General features: G+C 32.4%; 3 protein-coding genes and 2 non-coding genes across 6 annotated transcripts; 4 read left to right on the top strand and 1 right to left on the bottom strand.

The window, feature by feature from the left end:
* Positions 1-4,247: 4,247 nt before the first annotated feature.
* On the top strand, positions 4,248-9,626 carry LOC105642479 (arginine-glutamic acid dipeptide repeat protein). Its single transcript, XM_012227317.4, has 4 exons — positions 4,248-4,410; positions 4,560-4,605; positions 5,893-6,723; positions 7,391-9,626. Exons 2-4 carry the CDS (start codon positions 4,600-4,602, stop codon positions 9,161-9,163), a joined length of 2,610 nt encoding a protein of 869 aa, XP_012082707.1. The 5' UTR covers positions 4,248-4,410; positions 4,560-4,599; the 3' UTR covers positions 9,164-9,626.
* A 3,519-nt stretch (positions 9,627-13,145) lies between these two features.
* LOC105642478 (zinc finger protein GAI-ASSOCIATED FACTOR 1) lies at positions 13,146-16,608 on the top strand. Its single transcript, XM_012227316.4, has 3 exons — positions 13,146-13,649; positions 14,148-14,544; positions 15,134-16,608. The coding sequence occupies exons 1-3, from the start codon at positions 13,433-13,435 to the stop codon at positions 16,311-16,313; spliced, it is 1,794 nt and encodes a 597-aa protein (XP_012082706.1). The 5' UTR covers positions 13,146-13,432; the 3' UTR covers positions 16,314-16,608.
* A 594-nt stretch (positions 16,609-17,202) lies between these two features.
* LOC119369824 (small nucleolar RNA R41) lies at positions 17,203-17,298 on the top strand. The gene has a single exon (XR_005177378.1). It is a non-coding gene; the product is annotated as a small nucleolar RNA R41 (small nucleolar RNA).
* Positions 17,299-17,392: 94 nt separating this feature from the next.
* LOC119369825 (small nucleolar RNA Z155) lies at positions 17,393-17,468 on the top strand. The gene has a single exon (XR_005177379.1). It is a non-coding gene; the product is annotated as a small nucleolar RNA Z155 (small nucleolar RNA).
* Positions 17,469-17,700: 232 nt separating this feature from the next.
* LOC105642476 (Cation efflux family protein) lies at positions 17,701-23,608 on the bottom strand. Of its 2 annotated transcripts, XM_012227315.4 has the most exons (12): positions 23,215-23,603; positions 22,997-23,066; positions 22,168-22,265; positions 21,872-22,026; positions 21,341-21,456; positions 20,636-20,732; positions 20,123-20,207; positions 19,241-19,303; positions 18,999-19,104; positions 18,319-18,464; positions 18,103-18,194; positions 17,701-18,018 (listed from the first exon to the last, which is right to left on the bottom strand). In XM_012227315.4, exons 1-12 carry the CDS (start codon positions 23,551-23,553, stop codon positions 17,880-17,882), a joined length of 1,506 nt encoding a protein of 501 aa, XP_012082705.1. In that variant the 5' UTR covers positions 23,554-23,603; the 3' UTR covers positions 17,701-17,879. The 2 variants fall into 2 exon arrangements, with proteins under 2 accessions (XP_012082705.1, XP_089577681.1); XM_089721555.1 differs by lacking the exons at positions 17,701-18,018; positions 18,103-18,194; positions 18,319-18,464 and adding an exon at positions 18,471-18,903 and having other exon boundaries at positions 23,215-23,608.
* Positions 23,609-24,889: the final 1,281 nt, after the last annotated feature.

The following is a 24,889-nucleotide window of genomic DNA, read 5'->3' as shown; positions in this document are numbered from 1 at the left end:
ATTGAAAGCATAACCATTAAAGGGCATGTGGGAGCAAATCTAAACCCTAATTAAAGGAAAAGAACTGAAATTTATTAGATATAAACAAAATTAATGGTCCCCCTTTCCTCTTCCGATTTGATTATTCAGTTTATAATGCTCTCAATAACTTTGAAAATAGATAACATTTAAATACTTCTATGAACTTGAACTTGTGGTCGATATATGTGCACGTGTTCTTCTAATTGTGCACATATAACCAAATTTAGACCTAAAAAGAATCAATTAATTATAAAAATAGAAACCCTAATTTAGTGTTGGATTACCTATTTAATGGTAATTTTTTTTATAAACCATTGGTATCTAGACTCTGTTATCAGAAACCGTTTAATTTAATTCGAAACTTAGTCGCATTAAGGTCTCTTCATTTCTTTTTATAGATATATTTAATGGGAAGAGCTTTTCCAATATGTACAGCATGCGTTCCTAACTTAGTTATAATCCGTAAATTAATTAATGGGTTGTTTTTTTGTCTTATCCATCTTAGACTACTAGCTAATCATTTTGCTTTGGCGATAATCTTAATGTACAATTTATAGGTGGCAGTCATCCAGTTTTTGATGAGCCAAATCTTTATTTGTTTGGTGCAAATTCATTTATGGGTCATAATCTTTATCATTATGCTTTTTTAAGCCATCCCCACTTACCTACATGTACTATGAAAATGACCCGATTTAAAATTTTATTTGATGATTCATAAAATAGAAGGTTTAAGTTACTGTAATTAATAATAAATAAATAAATTACTTAACAAATGTTAGTTGTTATTGGAATCTCATACGTTTTAACTCAATTATTATATATTTAAATACCGTGACTCAAAAGATTTCAGAAATAATATAAAATTAAAAGATGTTGTTAAAATTATTCGATATCATAATTGATTGTCACGATGAAATTCGATTCTTTTAATTAATATATGAAAAATTTGTTGAAAACTCATGAATAGTTTTCAATTTTGAGATATAGTTTTACGGGTTGAGTGGTATGACAACAAAACCTAATCAATAGGCATAACAATAGCAGCTATTTGATGATAAAAATCACATAGATTGAGGTCTAATTCTAAGAACCTATGAACGACTAAACATGTGCGGTAAACGACAACAAAACCCTTAGAAAGAAGAGTTATCAAGAGGGTTAAAAGTTTAAAAATCTGTGCACTAACATATCATATATTTTTATTAATATTTCAACATTTTTTGCTATGTAAACTTGCCTATCTCCATGCCATAAAATTGGGACACATATCCTCCATTTACCTTAATTTAGGTATAATCTACACCCTTCTCCATATCTGCATGTACATATACATAATGCATATACGTATAGACATATACATATACGTACAATATAAAAAAAATATTCACGTATATGCCATTGTGGACATATATTCTACAACATTAATTGACGAATATATCCCATTAGCATTTCTATATGTATTAATTAATTAACATATCTAAATTTATATTCCATTACTTAATTATCCAAAGCTTGTGGATCAACCTGTACTTTCCTGCGTGAATGCACTGTTCAAGAACATGATTTGTTGTCCGTCTTTACTAAATAATTACAAATTAAGTTGTTAAGTAATTATTAAAAAAACATACTCATTGGTCTCATAACCTCACTTTCCTCTTCTTAAAGTTACTTTATAACATTTGCATACTATAGGAAGTAATAAATGTTAGTTTTATTTCAATTAATGTTCGAATGTTTGTTTCATAATATATGAAATCGAGTTGAAAAATTAAATTTTATTAGTCACACTTTCAAATATAAAACCCTAATTTTAAATTATTATTATGCATATGTAAGTAGCTCTTGGGGTATGGATTGGAGCACTAATCATGAACAAAGAAAATAAATAAAGATTGTAGAAGTTGTAACTGAACTATTAACAGGAAGGAGACTGCATTCACTTGAACAAACCCTAGAAATTTTATTTAAATAAAAAGAAAAAGCTTGAATAAACATTAATGATTTTTAAAAGGCAATATTCCAACTTTTGTTGAGATTCCCTGAAGCAGCTAGTGGGCATCTTAATTAGCTGATCTGATTAAAGATTTAGAGGATCTAATTAAATTAATTAATAAAGTTTTTGTTTGAGTGGGTTTTTGTACCAATCCTACAAAGTCTATGTACCGTGTGTCTTGTTTCTGTTTGTTTAACCTTACTTAGTGTGTGCTTTAAGCATTAAGTATATAGATTTTCAGTTAATGTTTGTCGATTCTCTGTCTCTACCGCTTCAACTATATCTTTATTAGATGCTTCTTCTCTATATATTGTTCCATTTTTGGTACCTTTAGTTCAAAAATTAATGACTTATACGTGGGTTAGGTTCACAAACTTTTCAAGGTTAAAGTTTTTTTTCTTCTCTTATATCTATTTGGTAATCTTCGCTTGAAGTCGCTACTGCTGAAAGCATTTTACACGGTGTTCCTGTCCCGAGTTGCGTGTATAGAAAGGTAAAAAAAAAAAATACAAACAGCTAAAATATCTCAATAGTGAAATTATCGAATAGACTGTACAAACTTAATTATTTTAGCAGATTATAAATTATTGATCAAAGATCATTTTGACTCTCTCTCGTAGAGAAAATATGAAAAAAATTATGTTGAAAAATAATTGTAGATTGGTTCAATTGGTTCAGCCAAAGCTGTGGAGACATGACCAAATCACTTAGATTTAATGAATCAATTAACCTCTTTCCTTGAGCCATTAAATACCCTAAAAATGAAATTCAAGGAAAGAATTACAGAAGGGTATTTAGAGCCCATGAAGACAGCAGATCTCCACAGTGGAGAATGTTAATATTAAAAGATCACAACCATCAATTTAGGGTGGTTTCAGTCTTTCAGAGCCCAAGTGGTCCAATAACATGAGAAATCTCTAATCCATACACCCTAACAAATAATTAGACCCAAAGTAGAATATATGGGCCTCCAAAATGGGCCTTTTGAGGTCCAATGGACCATAATTTTGGTGCACAGTCCTCTACAATAGGTTTCCTTCTCATTTTGATTCCATCAAACAAACACTCCTTAATTTGCATAAAAAAAAAAAAAAAAAAAACAAAAGAAAGTCCGACGCATAAATAAAGTTACCATCTAAATTTTATATTTATTGTATCTATGATTAATTTATTTATATTATTCAATTCAATTTGATAATTGATTTTTTTTAAAATAAAATATTATCATAAATGAAAATAATAATATTTTTATTCATTTAATTATTTTTTTAATAATGTAAAAGCTTGACATTGTTATTAGTCGTATAAAATTTTATTTGATGCAAACTGTTGCAGACTTTGGGAAACGCTCCCAAGAATGGGTCCCACACGAAGATAGTGGGTCCAAGTCCAACACCCTTAATTCTGTCCAAAAGAATATATTACGTGTCAGCATAATAATCAAAAAAAAAAAGTACACGCTGAAATTAATTTAATGGCATGAATATTTTTTTTTTCTTTCTCAAATAGAATAAAGAAGTCAATGAGGAATGAGTCAAGCATATAAATGCAACTTAATAGCATCCTAATGCAAAATAAAATAACCAATTGATCAAACATTATAAATTACGTTAATTAATTAACATTTCAAAAGGAAATTACGTTAATTAATTGGAAATAATACATAATTACAATCATTAAGACTATTTTTTTTCTCTCTTCTTCTCCTTAATATTATTAGTATATTCACTAGATGTGTTGATAATAATTATTGAATTAATTATTAATTGATATTATGCGACTAATAAACAGCATATAAATGGAATTTGTTAATTGAATGATAATGGTTTTAGATGAGTGATATTGACCTTAAACTCATAATTACATATGTCTTAAATTTATTAAAAATTAATTTTTGTCTAATTAAATATATAATGAAAGTTTAAGGATGATTGAATGTTTATTCGGATAAAATTAAGATTAAACTAAAATATAATTATTTAAACAACAGCGGGTAAGATTTTTATTTTCATCAGAAAAATAGAAGATTCATGCAAAAGATTTCCGGTAGAAGAAGAGAGAAGTAAAGAAAAAAAGTAAAATTGCATGTAATGAAAACAAACCAAATAAGCCAATAAATTCCAAGAAAGGGCAGAAAAATAAATAAGAAAATCAAAGAACAGCATGCACTTTTTAGTAAATTGATTTTTTAATAGAAATAGAAGAACCCACCAGCGAATGCGTGGTCTCACTTCGCAATTCTCATAAATCCAACCGAACAAGCGTTAATCCTTTCTCTCTCGCAAAAGAATTTTTTCTTTTTATTTTTTTGGCTTTCTGTATATTCCTCTCTTGGCTTAGCGTGGTCTCCGCAATTCGACCTTGGTGTCCATGGCAGCTCTACTTTCTCCTACAAGGTACACACGTCTCTTCTTCATTTTTTCGTTTTTTTTTTTCTTTTTTTTTTTTTAAATTTTTTATTGCTTTAATAATTGTTTTTAAAGAAGAACAAGAAGTTGGCAATCGAGGTTAATAGATGCATAACCAAGAATACCGATTTGCGCAGGTTTTTCCTTCTACGTGGGTTTTAACGTTCAAGTTCTGCCATGGAGGTTAGTTCTATGTCTACTTCAAACCATTCTTTTACGTCTTTTCTACTTTATTTAGTATTTATTTAGATATACCTTAATGTACCTCTCTTACTGTTTAAACAGTTATTTACCTCGCTAAAACCTGAATATAACTGGGTTATTTAAGAATTTTCACGAAGGAATGGGAAGTCTTTTTTTTTTTTTCTTCCTTTTCACTTGAATGCTGATCGTGTAGACGAGATTGTGTAATGTTTTTTGTTATTAACTTTAACCGGAGAATAAACTTGTATGTTAGCTTTTTATATTGGACGTGGACTCGCTGACAAACCTCAGTTCGGTTCTTCTTGAGCTAAATTAAATATGGCAAAAATTCGTATATGACCAGTGTTGATTGTTAAAGCTTATCTGTATCACTTCTGATGTTCTACATGGATAATTATTTATACGAACTTACTAAGAATTTTGCTTATAGATCATATAGAAAACCCAGCGACCACTTAGTAATCATGCCGAGTTTAATTGATTGAATAATGTTTTTGTTTTGTTCCCCCCTCTTATGTGATGAAAACATCTTGGTTCATGGGTTTGTGCATTCCTTGATGGTTAGGGAATTTCTGGTCCTCTTAGAGTAGGTTGTGCATATAAAAAAGCAAAAATACAAAATAAAAAACCTTTATGAATTTAATAAAAATTGTGTATTTTCAGTTTGTTGAATTACATGGAATTGAATCAATGCCATTGCTCACCTGCATTGTTCTGCAATAAATGTTTTCCCCGTTTAACAAGTTAAAAATTTATGCAAAGTATCTGTACTATGATCTCGAGTATCCAGCTTTTTAACAAGTTAAAAATTTATGCAAAGCATCTGTACTATGATCTTGAGTATCCAGCTTTTTTGTTTAAGTGAATGGATTTTTTCTTACTAAGGCATCTGCAAATGGCTGGAGGTAGATGTCTAAAATTTTAGCACTTAGAATTAGTACATATTTACATCATAAATAGTGAGATGTTTCAGTTAGCCTTTCAAAATGGTACTGAAGACAAAAATATTTTCCTAGAAAGATTTTTCTTCCTGATCTACATATTATCTTTGTTGTTTCAGTCCAACACAAATATGGCTACATAGCATGCTCCTAACCGCAAAACCCCTCAACCAAAAAACACACACACTATACTGGGCAAGGAATGGGGGAACAATCTCAAAGCATGGACAAGTTATCATTGAACTATATATATTATGCACTGCTAAGAAGGAAGATTCTTGCACATTCTGATTTCTGACTTAAATTTCTCCTGCATTATGGGCAGAATGATGCTGTTTATTTGGATAGTGACATGAAAGATGCCCAAGAAGAATTTGGTGAGCAATCAGTTTCTCTATTTTCCTCTGCAATGGGAGATATTTTTGGAGATCAGCAGGTGCTTCCTCGTGTTGGAGATGAGTATCAAGCCGAAATTCCTCCTTTAATTGCAAAATGTGAAAGGCTACAGCTTATAAGTATAACAAGAAATTCAAAATCCATGGTTCATATTGATAAATCTTTTAATCTTGGATTACCCATCCCACTCATGTGGTCAAATACTGGAGATGAAAATATTACTAGGACTTCAGAATCTGAAAATAGTGAAGATAGCCAGATCACTTCCAACAATGAATATCCAGAACTTAAAGTTGAACCTATGGAAAGTCTATCAGGCTATGGGGAAAACAAAGGAGTTCATTCAAGCATTCAACAGGCAGCTGGAACCAATAAGATGCAAGCTGATTCAATCTTGCCACAGGAATTTGAAATGAAAATCAATCGGGTAGAAAGAAGTTCATGTCCTCTGCCTGGCTCAATGGGTGAATCATGGACGGATGTTGAGCATGATAGTTTTCTTCTTGGTCTATACATCTTTGGGAGGAATCTTATTGCTGTGAAGAAATTTGTTGAAAGTAAGGATATGGGGGATATACTATCTTTCTATTATGGAAAGTTTTACAGGTCTGATGGATATCGCAGATGGTCAGAGTGCCGGAAACTAAGAAGTAGATGGAGTATCCATGGCCAAAAGATATTTACAGGGTGGAGGCAACAGGAACTACTATCACGGTTTTTTTCTCATGTTTCACAGGAATGTCAGAGTATGTTACTCGAGGTATCTACTTGATGTCGGCACTATATTAGTCACATGCCTATGATATGTAATTTTCTTAGCAACTAAATTCCATCTCAAACTTATTAGCATTGATCTTACAGAGTTTCACATCCCTCTTAATTGTTAAGCGATCCCATTTCTTCCAGCTTGGTTATTATTTTACTGCAATAAATCCATACTTTCTGGTTACCTTCCCTATGACACATGGTAGTCATGCTTGTTCATCTATGGAATAATAACAAGTTTTTCACTAGGTGGTAATTGACTGTTAATGTCTTTTCGGGATTCTCCCTCCTTCCATTTCTTTGGTCTGTTCATTTTTTCTTTTGTTTTGTTTTTTCATTTCTCCATAATCAAGCTTATAATAGTTGTGAAAATACAATAAAAGATGTCCACTTTGATTTGCCTAATCTTTTTGTATTGCATCCTCTAGAGAACAGTCTCTGTTTATTATTGCAGTTTCCTTTCCTTTTGGAAGTTGCTTTTAGTTTTTTCTTTAATGGGGAGGTCTCTTTGATTACCAGTCTTAATTAATTATCTAAATTAAAGACAAAATTGATTCCAATTTTTTATTGAATCAAAGAACACCTTGGTATGGTAGCTGTTGTGCTTTCACTATATTCTGACGGCTGGGCTTGCTCCATTACTGATGAAAAGTATGCTGCAGGTATCTAGGAAATTTGCAGAGGGGAAGATTTCATTTGAAGAATATGTTTTCACTTTAAAAAGTGCAGTTGGCATCAATATGTTCATAGAAGCAGTAGGCATTGGCAAAGGGAAGCATGACCTCACTGGCATCGCCATGGAACCAACAAAGCCCGGTCATATAAATTCTATTCGTCCTGAAATACCAATTGGCAAGGCCTGCTCCTCTCTTACATCTTCAGACATTATCAAGTTTCTAACTGGGGATTTTAGGTTGAGCAAAGCCCGATCCAATCATCTCTTCTGGGAAGCTGTTTGGCCCCGACTTTTAGCTAGAGGATGGCACTCCGAGCAGCCTAAGGATAATGGCTCTTCTGGTTCCAAGCATTCCTTGGTATTTCTCATTCCTGGTGTTAAAAAGTTTTCAAGGAGGAGACTTGTCAAAAGTAAACACTACTTTGATTCTGTTAGTGATGTCTTGAACAAAGTTGCTTCAGACCCAGGACTGCTTGAGCTTGAAATTGAAGAAGTCAAAGGTAGCAAACATAAGGAAGAATGCAATTGGGACCCATCCCTAAAACTGGACCAAGATGGTTTGATAAACAAGCAACACCAATGTTATCTCCAGCCTCATAGGTCAAATTATAGTCAGGATGTACCTAAATTTACAGTAGTGGATACCAGTTTGGCTCATGGAGCAGAACAACACAAGGTGAGAGAACTCAGAAGTTTACCTGTTGAAACTACTGGTATGTCAACCTCCTCTAGTCTTTCTAGTGAAACTCAAGAAGATACATCTGAGAACTCACAAGAGAATGCAGAAGAATCTAACACCTCATATCCGGCAGAGGATGTGACTGTCAGTTCATCAGATTGTGCAAATAATCTTCCAAATATTGATAGACATAATTACCTTTGTCAGACAATTGCAGCTGAGGAAAATAATGAAAATAAAATTAGAAGTGTAATTAATGCCAAGGAGGAAAAGAAGACTATGAAGTATCAATTCGGCCGGAAGGTAAAGTCTAGTTGCTCAAAATATTTGGTTCCTATTACCAACCAGCAAAGTGACATTGCTTGTGATCCCAAAGATTCAAGCTGCAGCAATAAAAACATGTCCGCAGAGAGGCAGTTAAATGAAGACGAGTCTCACTGCACTGCAAAATCACATGATACATGTGAGCACATGGTTGTTCAGGAGAGCCCAATGCAAAATTCGTCACCTGCCAGTTCTTTGGCTAAAGACAGTCCAGTTGAGAGCAATGAAGGAATTGTTGGTGAGAATTGCCTTGGTAGAGAAGCATATCCTGAAAACACTCAATCCCCAAAGTTGATTGACTTGAACATACCTCATGTATCACCAGATTTTCCAGTCACTGAACCTATCATGACGGATAGGGAGCAAGATGATGACAATTCATGTGAGAACAAATCAGTCTTTCTATCTGGAACAGGCCAACAACCTGAGCCATTTAAACTCCCTGATGCTGGGCCTCATCTAGCGCAACAGCCTCTTGCAAATAGCCGGAGGCAAAGTACAAGGAACCGGCCATTGACTACGAAGGCATTGGAAGCTCTGGAATTAGGATTTTTCAGCCCAAAGAAAAAGAGAAAAGGTGCAGACATATCAGAAAGTAACTCATTATCAGGGTCTTCTAGACAAGTTCGTAAAAGGATCAGAGTTAAAGCAACTCCCAAGGATGTTGCAGCAAATTATATAGCAGACTCTAGAAGTATTGAGTTTTTGGATGGTTTCCATGGTGGTAGTTGCGTAATGAATGACTCCATGCTTTAAAGCATAGAGAGAAGACCTGTGCAGTTACCTAAATCTCACTTTTGTCATAATCTTGGTTTTTCTCTATGTTCTGTCGCAAGTTACTAGTTAAGAAAATTTCAAATGCTTTCCTAATAGTATTAGAAAAGACTAAACAGAAAGGAATGCCTTCTGCAATCAAGCAAATATGTTTGCTGGGAAATTCGAATATCAAACTAGTCGACAATGATACAGAAGTTGGAAAAAGCTGGGAGAGCAAGTATTTACAGCTAGGAGTAACTGATATAAATGACAGACGCTTTGCAAGAGAGATTCTGTTTGATTTCCCATCCCCAACCTTGAAGTTAATGGAGGAATATAAAACTGTGATTCAGTTTGTTGATCCTCATCATGTACAGGTAAATGCTCATATCATTCCATAATAAAAAAGACATAGCATTTCTTTTTTTATTTATAGAACTTAATGAAATAATAATTAGATATATATGCTTAAAGTTCTTTGGTCCCATTGCAACCTACACTTGGGCTTAAAAAGGAAATAAAGATAGATAAGGAGGAACTTGTTTATACGTTCAGGGAAAGAAATGTACATGAACTTACATAAACTCAAAACACATTTCCTTCCTAACAAACCCAGAATGCAGCTAATTTACTTGATGTATGTTCTCAAAGAGTTAGATAGATAACAATATAAAAAATACAAGCTTAGTTCCACCTGGTGAATCTGTAATGTAATGTAATATAATCAAATGCATATTACATTTCATTACGACTCAATAAATAAAATCTTTATATTTTAGATTTTTTTTTTTTTTTTTTTTTTTTTGTGGTTGGAGATTTGGAGAGAAGAGGTAGGCAGTGTATTTGAATAGTCATGTCATAAGATTGGCAGCACCAATGATAGTGTTTATGATTAATGATATAATACAATGAATAAAAGTTTATGATATGTCACTTCCAAGATCATCTTTTACTTTGGGTCAAAAAGTCCAAGTGGATTTTCTATTTTCTTCTCGTCTGGTCCTACCATTTTATTTCAAAATCATTGAGCCACACTAATAACAAACAACTTAGGGTTCTTACTTCTTCCCAAGGAGATACCTGTAAGATAAAAGGCTTCAAATTTTAATGAGCAAAATCTATTTTCTTCTGTGGCCAATGTTTTGATCGGTCTCCCATTAGAATAAATAAATAAATAAATAAATAAATAAAGAGTTAAGGTTCCGTTTGTTTTCAAAAAAATTATGGAAAAATTTTCCATAATTTTCTGCTATTTTTCATTAAAAAATAAATATTAGGAAAATAAATTAAAAATTAGAGAAAACAACTTTTCATTTTTTAAATGGGAAAACATTTTTCTTAAAGTAAGGATATGAGATATGGAGCCCACCACATGCAAAAATTAGCTTTATATTATAATTTTAGGTAAGAACTACCTACACCCAATATATTATTATACTAACAATTTATGATAATGCATTAAAAAGATTTTTTAATCGTGATTATGAATGTTTTATTTATTTTTCTTATAAAATTTTAAATATTTTTATTAGGTTTTTGTGAAAATTGAATTTTTTTTTAATATATCAAATGCTGGAAATATCTTCCAAGTATTTTTTTTTTTTAAAAGTAATAATAAAATTATTCTATTTATAATCTAGAAGTGATGAAAACATGATTAATCGAATACTATTACTAATAGGGTTGATTTAAAGTTGAACAAAATAATTAGGATATGTATTCTAGCTCCAATTACCAAATAGTCCTCTTGCACACATCAAGACTATAGTAAATGCAAATTATCCTTAACCAATCAGAAAACCGAGCAAACTATGTTTCATGCGATGCTGAAAAATAATGCAAGGTAACATTATTTTTTTGACAATTAATAATACACACCTGAAATAACATTTCCTTTTGTTTTTATTCTTCTTTTTCTAACATAAATGTGTCTGTATCTTCAAGAATAGAAATTCCATTGTCTGTATTTCTTTTATCAAACATCAATGTCTGTCATTGAACACTATATATAATAATTATAAGGTCGTTGGCCGTCTTTTCTATTGGTTTTATCCATAGGGTTCTTCCTCATGTCAATTAGCTATCTGTTTTTGTCTTTAATTATCAACTAATCAATCGAGAATTAAAAAAAAAAAAAAAAAAAACATATATTGAGCAATATTGAGTGTCTGTACATTGTTGGTTTCATAGATTGCATCGATGAGAATTAATTCATCGACGATAACTAAGCAATGAACTTGTACTCATCACTAGTTGTCATGGAGAAGAAGCATCTGCTAGCTGCAAACCGATGCTTCAAGAGATAATTTTTGACTATAGTTTTATATCTTAGCCTATGTTTCATATTCTAATTCCTGTCTCCTTGTTGTTTCTGTCTAGATAAGTAAATCTTTTTAATTATTTATCCATTTATTTGACCATTAGTTAATTTGTAATTCGAAACTAGTTATTTTGTAGTTCTACAGATGATTTCAGTAGTGACTGAATCTGGAGATACATATATATTGTCTTTCCTCAACTGTAAGTTGTCACTTAGGCAAATGGCCAATGCACTTTTAAATCACATATAACCAAAACCTATTTGGACCTAACACTATATTTTTCACTGTGCGTAATAGTTCCTATTTTCTAGACTACAAAGTAAAGTAGTACAATGTTTATTCAATTTTGTACTTGTTTGTATACTTTTTTAATTCATTGAAGGCTTATATAGGCCGTGATAATACTGCAGGCTACACAACAAGGGGTACCGCTCCCCTTAACTCACCAAACTGGTAAAAACAATTATAGTGAAAAGGATTCGAATTGAAGATCTTCCATTCGTACTAAGTGAGAGGACCAATTATATCACCACCTGATTGGCTTACTTTTTATATAATTCATAATACGTAGAAAATAAAATTTAATTTCGATTAATGCATAAATTAATCCGCAAATACTTCAAATTAAAATACCCGTCCTATGTATTCAAAAAAATAAGAAATAGGAGGGCAAAACATTTTGTAGTGACGATAGTGCATAAATTGTGGGTGAAGCAAAACCTTTTCTTCTATTATTTAAAGAACAAATTGTAGCTATCAACGTATAGTATAAAATAGAACCTAGAAAATAAAGCAGAAATATTCTTTTATGTCACGAATTGATTAGTGTTGTTTAAAAAGATGGATAATGACATTGTTGGCTTCCTTCTACCGTTTGGATCAAATGAGACAAAGAGCTAAAGAGTTCTGATAGCTATATCCAATGACAAAATAACCTTCTTCACACCATAAATAAATGAATTGTTATTTTGGTGCGTAATAATGTTAGTTGGAGCTTATCTACGTAATTACCGGAGAATGGGATAGGCAGATGCATGGTTAAAGCTAAGTATTTGGTCGCCAAATGTTTCTTAATTTGAAAAAGATTGCTTGTGACGATGACATAATAATAGTTAATTTATTTTTATAATGAAGTTATAATAATTTAGATAAGTATAAACAAATGATAGGATTTGATATAATTATTTTAAAATTGTATTGATGAGAAGAAAATAAATATTTATTTTTCTATTAAATATAAAATATCAATTTTATAAAATATTTATTTTCTAGTACAACCTTATAAGAATACGAATTTAAATTGGAATAATGAATTCCCTTTGAAGAATTTCTTACATATATAGATTGATTTGATGTGCTTTAAGTTTTATATTCAAGCTTTGTGGTCTTTAAATAAAATTCTTTTCATGGTGACCATATTAAATTTCAAATTCTTTACTTTGCAAGTAAAATTCTCCTAAATATTAATGCATTTGTAGGAAGGGATTTCACTTTATTTATAATTATAGATAGGGATATTAAATCTAAATATGCAATTTAAATCTCTTATTGTTATTATTTTTTTTGGAGATGGGGAGGAAAATTGCAATTACCTAAGTACCCATAATGTTGAGTTTATTTACCAATGGTTTCTTGTAAACACTATATATAAGTATGTAAGGCCAAAGAAGAGCAGGTTCCAAATTAATTAGGTCTTCATAGTAGCAATAGACACCCATTCCTTACCAGTCACCAGAAATGAAGGAGAATTCCTTGGATTTTTGTCTTCCTCTAGTAAGAGCAAACTCCTGATTTCATGTTCACCAAAAAACAAGCCCACCCTTTTAGAGATAGCACCAAAAACAAGAAAAGAAAGTAAAAATTCTTTGGAACAAACAAAGAACTTTGAGAAAAAAAAAAAGACAAACTAAATTTGTTGTGATTATATCTCAATCTTTTTACTTTCAGAATGTCAAATATCACAGGTGATGAAGGTAGCTTTTCTTCAGGTAATACTGGAGATGAAGTACAACAACTTCAAGAAACGCAGCAAGAACAACACCTGCAGCTTCAAAATCACTTCCATGGTTCTAATAATTCTGCTGCTACTAACAGCAATGGCTCTACCTCTCAAGAACAACAACCGCAAACAGTCAAGAAGAAAAGAAATCTACCAGGAACTCCAGGTAAACTCAATTACTGTAAATTAATCTTTTTCCTATTACCATAAATTTTATTGGAGAGAAGAGAAAAAGATAAATAAATGGGTTCTTGGCTTTTAGATCAGTAAAGAAAAGAGAAGTAAAGAAAAGTGGATTTCTGAAGTTGGCTTCATATTCTATCTTTCACTGGGGAACTAAAGCTTATTGTTTTCTTTCTTGGAAGGAATAGTTATTATTAATTAAGTATATGAATCAAAAGGTTCAATTATTGCTTTGAGATTGCAACAATTGCTTTGAACTGTTTTCTTGATTCCACTTTTTATCTGTCTGCTCTTATTGTTTCCCACTGTCTTCTGCTATACACAGACATAAATTTTACTTAACATAGAAAATATTAAAAAGAATGGATTATAAATTTCACTGATCAATTCTTACAGTACTTCCTTATATAGTAATTACTTAAAATTTTAAATAAAATTAATAATTTGATATATATATGTATATATATCTTTTATGTATCAGATCCTAATGCAGAAGTTATTGCTCTATCACCAACAACACTTATGGCAACAAATCGGTTTGTGTGTGAGATATGCAACAAAGGGTTTCAGAGGGACCAAAACCTGCAATTGCATAGGAGAGGTCATAACCTTCCATGGAAGCTCAGGCAGAGAACTACCACAGAGGTAAGAAAAAGAGTGTACATATGCCCTGAACCAACTTGTGTTCACCACAACCCAGCTCGTGCATTGGGAGATTTAACAGGCATTAAGAAGCATTTTAGCCGAAAACATGGTGAAAAGAAATGGAAATGTGACAAATGCTCCAAAAAATATGCAGTGCAATCTGATTGGAAAGCTCATCAAAAGACTTGTGGTACAAGAGAATATAAATGCGATTGTGGTACCATATTTTCCAGGTTAGCACATCACATTTATATTTTCCATGTGTGTATATATATATATTTAATTGATTCGCCAAAAGGGTTTAATTCCTTTTTTTAATTGACAAAAAAAGAATCTAACTTTTAAACCACTATTTTCACAAAAGATTATTATCAAGCAATATGGACATACAGCATATATAAAACAAATTTTCTAAGTTTTAATTTTGACATGTATATACAACAAGATAGAAGTTAATGCTACTTGGTACAGAAACTGACATTGGCACAAGTATGAGTTATTGCTGTATCAGGTTGCATCAGTTACGAATTATGAAAAAAAAATGAAAAATGAAAAAATTGTGGTAGATAATCATAGTCGCTTTCCACATTAAAAGATATGCAAGACAATGGCCGACAAATTAATACACTTTTCATATTTCCTTTTTGACACCTTTGTACATGCATATACTTTGAAGTTTGAACAAACAATCAACTCATTCAAATCTCTAGCTCTGAATTGGAGATCTTAATTATTAGTCTTTTTGTTTTATCCCAATATATATATATATACTATATATCTCCTAATCTTTTACGTGTGACCAATTATATTATATATGCGCAGAAGAGATAGCTTCATTACGCATAGAGCTTTTTGCGATGCATTAGCTGAAGAAAACAACGAAGTAAACCAGCAAGGACTAATGGGTAATACAGGATCCAACTTGCAAACCCAAATGCCTGATCTTATGTCCTCCTTGCCTTTAACGACTAATGCAAACAATAATACACCAATTGGAATATCAGATTTCAATAGCTTTGAGCCTAAAAACCCTCTCAAGTCTCTTCCTCAAGAACTTGTGCCAATGCCATTCAAGTCCACGAACATGGGAGCTGGAGGAGGTATGTTTTCTTCTAGTTCAGGTACTCTCTTCGCCGGTCCGAGAAGCATTTCCTCAACTTCTTCTAGTCTGCAGCTAAGCTCAAATAGCTCATCTGGGTATAATTATATGCAAGAAGGGAAAAATGGGTGTCAAATTTCAGGGTCAGCTCATATGTCAGCAACAGCATTGTTGCAAAAGGCAGCACAAATGGGTGCTACTGCTAGTAACAGTACCATGAACTCTCCTATGATGCAAAAAAGCTTTGCAAGTAGCATGACGGCGGGTCCTGAGCAAATATCCTCTATAAGACCTCCACAATCTTATGGTCATCTGCAGCAGCAGCAGCAGCATGGCGCCACCTCGTCATACGATCATCATCACCATCACTTCTTATCGCAGCCTGATCATCAAAATCAAGCAAACATGGTTGGAATCAATAATATGAGCAGTGGAGGATTTAATGATAATAACCAAACAATGCAAAAGAGCCCACAAGATATGTCACAATATTTTGAAACTAATAGTACGAGCAGTGCCATGGCTAGCTCAGGCATGAATAATATGGGAATTTTTAGTGGTATGTTCATCGGAACTGACCAAAATCCAGGGTTTATGAAAGGCATAGAACATGAAGATAGTAGTGGCAGTAACACTTTGATTCATGGAAGAGCTGTTAATACAGGACCGTCAAGATTCGTTGGGAGTAATGGTGAAGGTGTTCATGATATGATGACTCGTGATTTTATGGGGATTGGAGGGTCAAGACCAGTAAATTTGCATGAACAACAGCAACAACAGAGACTGGAAATGGAAGCAATGAACCAGCAGCAACAACAACAGAGAATGCCAATGATGAATCATTTTCAACAACAGATTTCACTTGGGGAATCAGCTATGGAGAAACCCATTTGGGATGTATGAATTTGCATTTTTTTTTAAAAAAAATTAACTATGTGGGCTTGGGTCTTTTGTCTTTTCCCTTCCAGCAGGCCCATTACCTACCCTTCTGCTATTGGAAATTTCTTGTCAAAGCCACAAACAAGAAAATGGGCCTGCTGGAAGGGAAAAGACTAAAGACCCATTTAGGCAATGCCTAGAATTGCAAGCCTTTGTTCTTTTAAAATTAACTATGTGGGCTTGGGCCTGGCCTATTGAGTATTGCCCTTCCTATTGCTTGAATAAGCTTGTTTATAAGTAAAAGCTTCATTTTTCTTTCCTTTTTCCCCCAAGTTTCTCTATTTTACTAGGGTATTACATAATAAAAAAAAGCTATGCATTGTTATAATTACTGATTTAAAAAAGATTATTAATTTTTAGATTTAACATTCTAAATAATAAACTAAGACCTGAATGCCAATTTCAATTAATTAAAATTTTCCAAAACATTTTTCTTGGAAGATTCTTTTGTGCTATGCTAGTGGACCAATGTCCAACTCAAAATTGGGGCATTAGTCCAAAGAAGATTGGCCTATCGCGAAGCCCATGAACCTAAAGCAAAAAACTGAGCAGTCCACAAACAAAAAGGTCGAGAGGGGTGTATGGTAATTTTAAAAACAAAGTCGCCGCCGAACCCTAACCCTAATTGCACTGGCTTACGAGTTCCAAGCTTATATATACGTAACTGGTAGACACGTTACTTGTTCATCTTCAAGCTGCGCAAGCCGATGTGAAATACTTGTGTCCGAAGTACTAATCGGTAGCTGCCTTCTGGTCCGTCGTCATCTCTCAATCTCTTGATTTCTTTTTCTTTTTTTTTTTTTTTATAGTTAAAATTTTTTTTTTTTGTTGTGTTTGATTTGGGAAAGAGAAGAAAGGGCAATGATGTGTAAAACTACCTATTTTATGAGGGAACGAATTATTTTCCCTTATGATTAGAAAACACCAATGGATCCTTCTGATGCCTCAACTCTCTCCCAAAACGGTTTTGGTCTTGGTTTTGATTTCGATTTTAAACATTTTTTTTTTTTTTTATACTACTTTGTTAGTGATTGAACGAAAGCCAATGATGTGATGATATCGTTGTCGGAAAAGTATAATGTCGACAAAAAAAATCAGACTACAATTATCTGATCATCTGGCTCTTCTCCAATTCACCTTATACGGGCAAGGTGGTTTTTTTAAAGATTAATATTTTAGTAATTCTGTTTTTTAAAGAATTGATTATTTTCTTCATTGTTGTAGATGTGAGAGAGTAAACAACATTTTTGAATTTATATATCCTTCCTAATTTAAACCTATTAGAATAAAAGTAAAATTGGCTGCTCAGATTGGGGAGATATATATATATATATATATATATATATATATATTACTTTAAACAATAATTCATAATTCAAGTTTGAACTTGAGTCTATATAAATGTAACACCACATTCCAAGTATAAGAACCTGATATATCCATTCTTCATTCCGAATGGAAAGGAGACAAATTGTATTCAGAGTTGTATTTATGCAAAAATTGCTAATATAATCGAGAGATAGTGTTAGTTTAGTAATGATGCTCCCCTTTGACATAGACAAACTTGGGAAATGGATGTCCCAACCTCAGCTGAATCCGCACTGTCATGATATTAGAGGCTGCCTTGAGTATTTCCTTTTCTGCTGCATTCGCCACCTCCTTTGCATCTCTGTTTGTTATCACACATGCATGTAACAATGGCAAATGTTGCATAGAACAATAACAGACATCATGGGCAGGTTGGATTATATACCGTATCAATATCTCAGGAGGCATGGAAACCTCAATTTCAACTAACATCTTGCTCTGCAGACAGTGGCGTGTTATGCGCTCAACCTCCATTCTCTGAAACATTCAAATTCTTCTTAAGAATCATGAGAACAGCTCAAAGAATGATTCGACTGCAAAGTCTCGTTGAGCACAATTGAAACACATATTTATAGCTTAAAATACAAAAAAGAATAAATACCTCTGGAAATTTTGACTGGAAAACATTGGAAACGATCATTTCAATGTCCCTGTCTTCCAAAGAAACATTTCTATTCTCATTTGCAGTTTCTTCAACATTATTATGCAGGTCTATTTCGCAGGGAGAAAAGCCTAAAAATGCAGGATCTGCATCCATTTTGGAAAATTTAATAGGAAGACAATTATGAAATCAGGTGTGCGTGCGTTTAGAAATTGAAGTTGCAAAAAAGAACCAGATAGCATTAGATAGCTACTCGTCAATTTCTAATTTTCTAAACGGGATAAGTAAGTATTTGCTTATCCAGTGATGATAATGAAACATAGAGATAAGTATACAATGAGTAAGAAGGTATATGGTCGTTGTGCAATTTCTCATATCCAAAATCAATCATTAGTTAGCGCTCAAGAAATCACAGGCTTAAAATGAAAGGATTAATTTAACATCAGTTAAATTTATAGGTACAGAGAACCAACTGAGAACCTCTTTTCAGATTGGACAACTTTCAGCATAGCCACAGGAGGCCCCCCTTGCATATTTTCTGTTGGTCATCACCCAGCTCCGTGTAATTTTTTAAGCAAAAAACACCTTCCATGCAATGGGTGAGTATATATGGTGAATCTAAATTCTACAGCAGTTTGTCTCAAGATAGATTTAGAAGATTATGAAAATAGGATTCATACCTATGTGTATAAAAACTTCAGCTATTCCAGGATGGCACTTGTGAATTTCCTGGCGGACCTTCTCACCAATTCCATGGGCAGCACTAACACTAGAAAAAGGATCAACCTGCAATTCGGAAATCATGACTAAATTATTCAGAGGTGAAACTGTGTCTAACCACATTCTCAATCTATACACAAATATATATATATATATATATATATATATATATATATATATATATATGTAAAGGTGAGCAAACCTCAATGTGTACATCAAGGTGTAAAGATGAACCAGCCCTCCTCCCTCTCAAGCGATGGCATCCCTGCAGACAATTCCAAAAGGTCCTTCAGCAAGAAAACCAGGCAGTAAGGACCTGCCAAACACTCAATGATACTTCATAGACATAGCAACAGTACTGCATATTACAGGGTAGGCTTACGATAACAAGTCAAAACCAATCTTAAATTTGATACTATAGATGTAGTGGTTAGTGATTTGCTATAGGTCTTGTTCAAGAGCATGGAATAGAATGATATGGTACAAACTGGCTGCTAACAAGATAATAGAAGAGTTAAATTCACAGAACTGTTTATTTGGTCAGGAGTCCTGATGGAAGGAGGCAGACTTATATCCCAGTTTTTGTAGAAAGAATTCACAGCACAATGACACTGTCTAGCCAGAGAATAAATTGGAACTTATTTCAGTGAGTTTCATCCACGACCACAAGAATGAGATAACTCGTAGTTGGGAATTTATTCCAATAGAAGACTTCATAGCACAATAGTCATTCAAGCCTGTTGCTGTGTCCTCTTTGAGTTTCATTCATTTGTGGAAGCATGCATTTACATACTGTTACCAGAGTCTTGAAAATTTTAATTAGGCTGAATGCAGGCTAAATTTCGAATATGATTCTAAAGATTCATAAAATTAATCAGTAACAGTTGGAAAAGCCATTCTGCTGCCATTAGCTTATTTATTTCTTAAGATAGTCAAATAGAGAGTTCCAGTACAATCAATCAATGTTAGCAGAATTGAGACGCCCATCAGTGAAGTCACATCATAGTAAACAAGGAAAGCATAAATTAGTAAAACTATTAATTTTTGCAAGGAAATGTTTAAATAACAAAATTTTGATACCAACCTTGACACCTTCAACTTGAAGTATTGTTTGCCTTACAGGATCCAAATCTTCTGCTGGAATTGCAGCATCAACCAATTCAAAGACACTATTTACCCATACCAAGAAGTCAAACAAGGAGACTCTTATTGTCAGAAAATATTTTATCTGATGATGAGTAAAGCACTAATGGGGATTGATGATTAAATAATGTTAAGAATGGACCCATCGCAAAAATAAGGGAATTCTTGGCAGCAATATCCTCTACCCCAATTTCAAAAATTAATTGCAATTGAAATTCCATGGCCAAACTATGAGAATTCACCAAACAAATACGGCTAATATAACTAAGCATCTGAGCAGAACAGTGAGGTCTCAACAGAAGACAGATTAATCCAACATATAATCAGACCTAAAATGACCATTATTCATATTCAAATATTCATGGAGAACACATACATGGTCAAAATTCTTAATAGAGGTACGTACGAAACAGAAATTAACTAGGGCATATACCGATAGAAACTGACACAATACCTCTGGTATCCAATTTCCAGTCCAGCTTTCAGTATCATGCCCGAGACAACAAGTCCAGCAAGAGGATCCAGAAACTTAATTCCAAGAATAGAGCCCCCTGAAATCATGAACGGTAAGCTAACATTTACAAGATTGAAAACCATTAAATAATTTAAGAACACTTCAACTGAGAATAAAATTAATTGGAGGATGAAAAAGTAAATGAAAGAAAGGACAAGACAAGAGAAACATTAACAAGGACATAGGAAGCAGATATCACCAAAGACGAATCACAGTATCGCAGTTTTGCTCAGGATTTGCAATAGATTATAAATTAGTTTCAGCTTAGAACCTTCTTCAAAGATGAGCACTCTTTGATTACCGCTAATTAACCTTCCCTAAAACATCACTTATAAGAAAGAGGATGGACACAGCACAGAACTTAAGAATGGGAGTGGATTCAAAGATTATTGGTGTAACTTGACAATCTGAATTTATTCAGAAGTAGTATGTGGTATGATATCAAATTGAAGAGGAAAATTCACTAATTACTTGTTCGCAAATGTACAGAACACAAATCAATAATCTTTAATTTTGCGGTTATTAGCGAATTAAACTATAACCCACAGAACAAAGCAGGCCAAATAATCACAATTATGTAAGAAAATTAGCTTCATGTTGACTTAGCCAAATTAAGTGATCATTGCATGCAAAAAAGCTTCTTACCAACCCCAATAAGTGCAACAACAGATGAAATGGCATCTGCACGATGATGCCATGCATTTGCTTTCATAAGTCCACTGCCTTGCCTTTCCCCAGCTCGTTTCGTTATCCAGTAAAGCCTGAAGGACACATGAGATCTACACATTATAAAGCAAAGGCCAGCCAGACTAGGTGATAATACTAATTGAAAATAGACTGAGCTGCTTTATAATCTGCAGCAAAGGACTGGCCTTAAGTACAGAAGGCATAGAGATGGTATAATCTGGCAGGTCCATAGATTAAAAATCTTTCCAGTTGGGAAGATAAAAGAAAAGATGGCTCTACACAAGGTGAAATAGTAAGCAGTAAAGGCAAGAGAGAGAGAGAGAGAGAGAGAGAGAGAGAGAGAGAGAGAGATTGCCAAAACAGGAAAAATGGAAAGATTAATTTCATGCAGAAAGATTGATTGCTACTAGTGTTTGCTGAAAAATACAATTTCAAAAAGAAAGGAATAGCAAAATTAGCAAAGATTTGTTCACCAAAATCACTATTTACCCTTCTTTTATCGATATCGACACAATGGTCATGCTCAACGCAAGGATGGGATGATCCATGTCAAGTCCATGATGATGTCCACCATGATGATGACCATTCACATGTTCCTGAGGCAGTGAATGATTTACTGCTTCAGGAGATACAGACAACAATCCCTGCAAATTATTAAGTGTGATTAAAAATCTTTTTTAACTCCTAGTGCTGTCTAGATTGAGGAAGCTAATTTTTGAATCAGGATAACAGTTCAACGTCACAATATCAGTTCAAATGGGGAAATAAGAGGGAAGAAATCATACAATGAGAATATCTAGAGCATGCCAAGCAATACCACCAGCCGTTGCCAAAAGCATGCAAGAAATTCCAAGGGCTCCTAATGACTCAAATTTCCCATGCCCTGAGCAGAGAAAAGGAAAATAAACGAATTACAAAACCTAGAAGCAAAAGCATCACCCAAGATAATAACAATTTAAAACCCAAGACACCATATAAAGATATGGAAATATGCTATCTGAAAATTTTAAGAAAGAAAAGAAAAAGAATAATTAAGCTGACTCTTTTTTTTCTCATACAGCTTTATTCTTCTCCCCTACTAGTTCGATTATTTGCAGATATAACTAATCACACATAAGCCCAAAAGAGGGGAATAGAAAAAAAAACACTGAAGTGATGTCTTTTAGATCAGGACTCCCTTTAAATTCAAAATAGCCCTAAAATAATACCAGAATTTAGAATTATATTGTTAATATTCCTTTTAAAATTACACTATCTGCCTAGCTAAATAGAACAGATTCTGCCATAAGTAATGTCAATGCCTTTAATAAAAAAGGCACAAGGTACCCTTACAAACTTAAAATGCCAATAATCATCATATTTTGAGCATAAATTGTATAAAAAATAAACAAGAAGACATTATATTGTCTTTACTTCATTATATAATTATAATGGGCAAATAAAATTCTGAAATCCTAATAACTTAAGTGTTAATGCAAAGAGGGAGTCACACAACCCCATTAAAATGAAAAATTTCACCCTGGCAATTATGCTTGTGGATTGAACTGAAAGATAGACCATATATGCATATGTTTAGATAAATGGAGTAGCGTGTAGGTACAAATTATAAGTGACCATATGGATGTTCTTTGTCTCTAGGAGCATTCCCAGCCTTGAATGACCATAAAGCAACTCCACTAAGAACCTGCAAAGTATCAGAGGCCAACATTTTTCAGCTATAGGTCTGATCCTAGGTCTCGAAGCTTTAATTGCAATAAAGCAATAAAGAAAACCATTGATAAAGAAAAAAGAAAAAACAGAAGATTAATCAAATGTGATATGATAATTATTACCACATCGGAGACTGAATGTGCAGCGTCAGCTATAATTGCAGTGCTTCCTGATAAATAACCGGTCAAAGCTTTTCCAGCAGCTAAGCCAATATCAGAAGCAAGGCCCAAACGGAATATTTTCTCACCCTCTTGGCCGGAGGGTCGGTGGCGGCGGCTGTCGGAGTGGTCATGCGAATGGCCAAAATGCCACCTTCTAGATATATGGTAAAGCGGAACATCAATGGAAGGGCTGTGCAAGTGGGAATTAAGGGATTGGAATAGAAGGGTTTGATGGAGAGTTTTATGGCGCGAAGAGAGTGCAGGGAGGAGATGGGATTTGTAGAGAAATCTGAGTCCCATTGTTAGTAGTTTATGCGTTTGAAGTTGCTATTTGGGTTTGATAGTCTGTAATATATATAAAATTGAGAATAGGGGCGAATTTCTATATCACCCTTAACGATCTGTACTGTAGGAAATAAAAAGATTAATGAGATTTTGTATATCATTCTTGATAGAATTTAAAATGTTCTAAAATATTCTTGACGGCTAATTAAAAAATTATAATTTATTAGTAGATTGTATATAATTTATAATTTTTTTTTTTTAGCAAATCATGTGCAATTGATTATCTTTTCACTTATGTAAAGAGTGAGAGGTCTCGAGTTCGAATACTCTTGACCATAAGTTTCTTACCAATTTGATTATCCTTTCGACCATAAGTTTTTCACCAATTTGGTTATTGTGTAGCTCACGTTGTTATTTCGGCCCGTCAACCCTCCTGATGAATAAAAAAATTTAAATAAATACGTATAAATAATTAAAATTTATTTATCTTTATTAAATTTATTTTTTAATGAATAAAAATAATAATGAGATATTTGAAAATTTTTATGTTTTATTTATTAAATATTTAATTCTTTTAGGATATATAAAAAAAGAAAAAAAATTTCCTTTATGTTGATTGTATATTTTTTTAAAAAAATAAATTTTCAAATAGAATATATATAATATTTTATTTAGGAGAGAGATAAAAAATATATATTATTTTTTTAATGTTTTTATTTTTTATGTTTGTAAGACTTGATTTGATAAATTTTTTACAAAGTAAATTTTCAAATAAAATTTACATAATTAAACCTGGATGGTAAACAGTTAAAAATTTTAATTTTAAAAAAATAATATTTTATTAATATACGTATATATCTATACATATTAAAATGTTTTTTTAGGTGAATTACCAATTTGATTATTGTATGACCTGTAATATTATTTCGGCCAATCAGGCCTCACAATGAATCAAAAAAATAATATTTTAAATAAATACATATATATAATTAAGCATTTCAAAATTTTAATTTTTATATTTGCTAAATTTATTTTAATGAATATATATGATAATGAGACAATTGAAAATTTTTTATATTTTATTTATTAAATATTTAATTATTTTAAGATATAGATAAAAAATATATACTTTTTTATTAATATTCTTTTTTTTAATGCTTGTATGATATGATTGGATGTATTTTTTAAAAATAAAATTTCAAATAAAATATATATAATATAATGTTTTATTTAGGAGAGGGATAAAAAAGAAGAAAAAAAATATTATTTTTATTATATTTTTGTTTTTTATGATTGTCATATTTGATTAGATATATTTTTTTAAAAAGTAAGCTTTCAAATAGATTTTACA

This window comes from Jatropha curcas, chromosome 5 (genome assembly GCF_041381405.1).
Source record: "Jatropha curcas cultivar XTBG-Jc1 chromosome 5, XTBG_Jcur_1.0, whole genome shotgun sequence".
NCBI lineage: Eukaryota > Viridiplantae > Streptophyta > Magnoliopsida > Malpighiales > Euphorbiaceae > Jatropha > Jatropha curcas.
The sequence above is the reverse complement of the archived record's forward strand: the minus strand, read 5'-3'. Positions and strand labels throughout refer to the sequence as shown.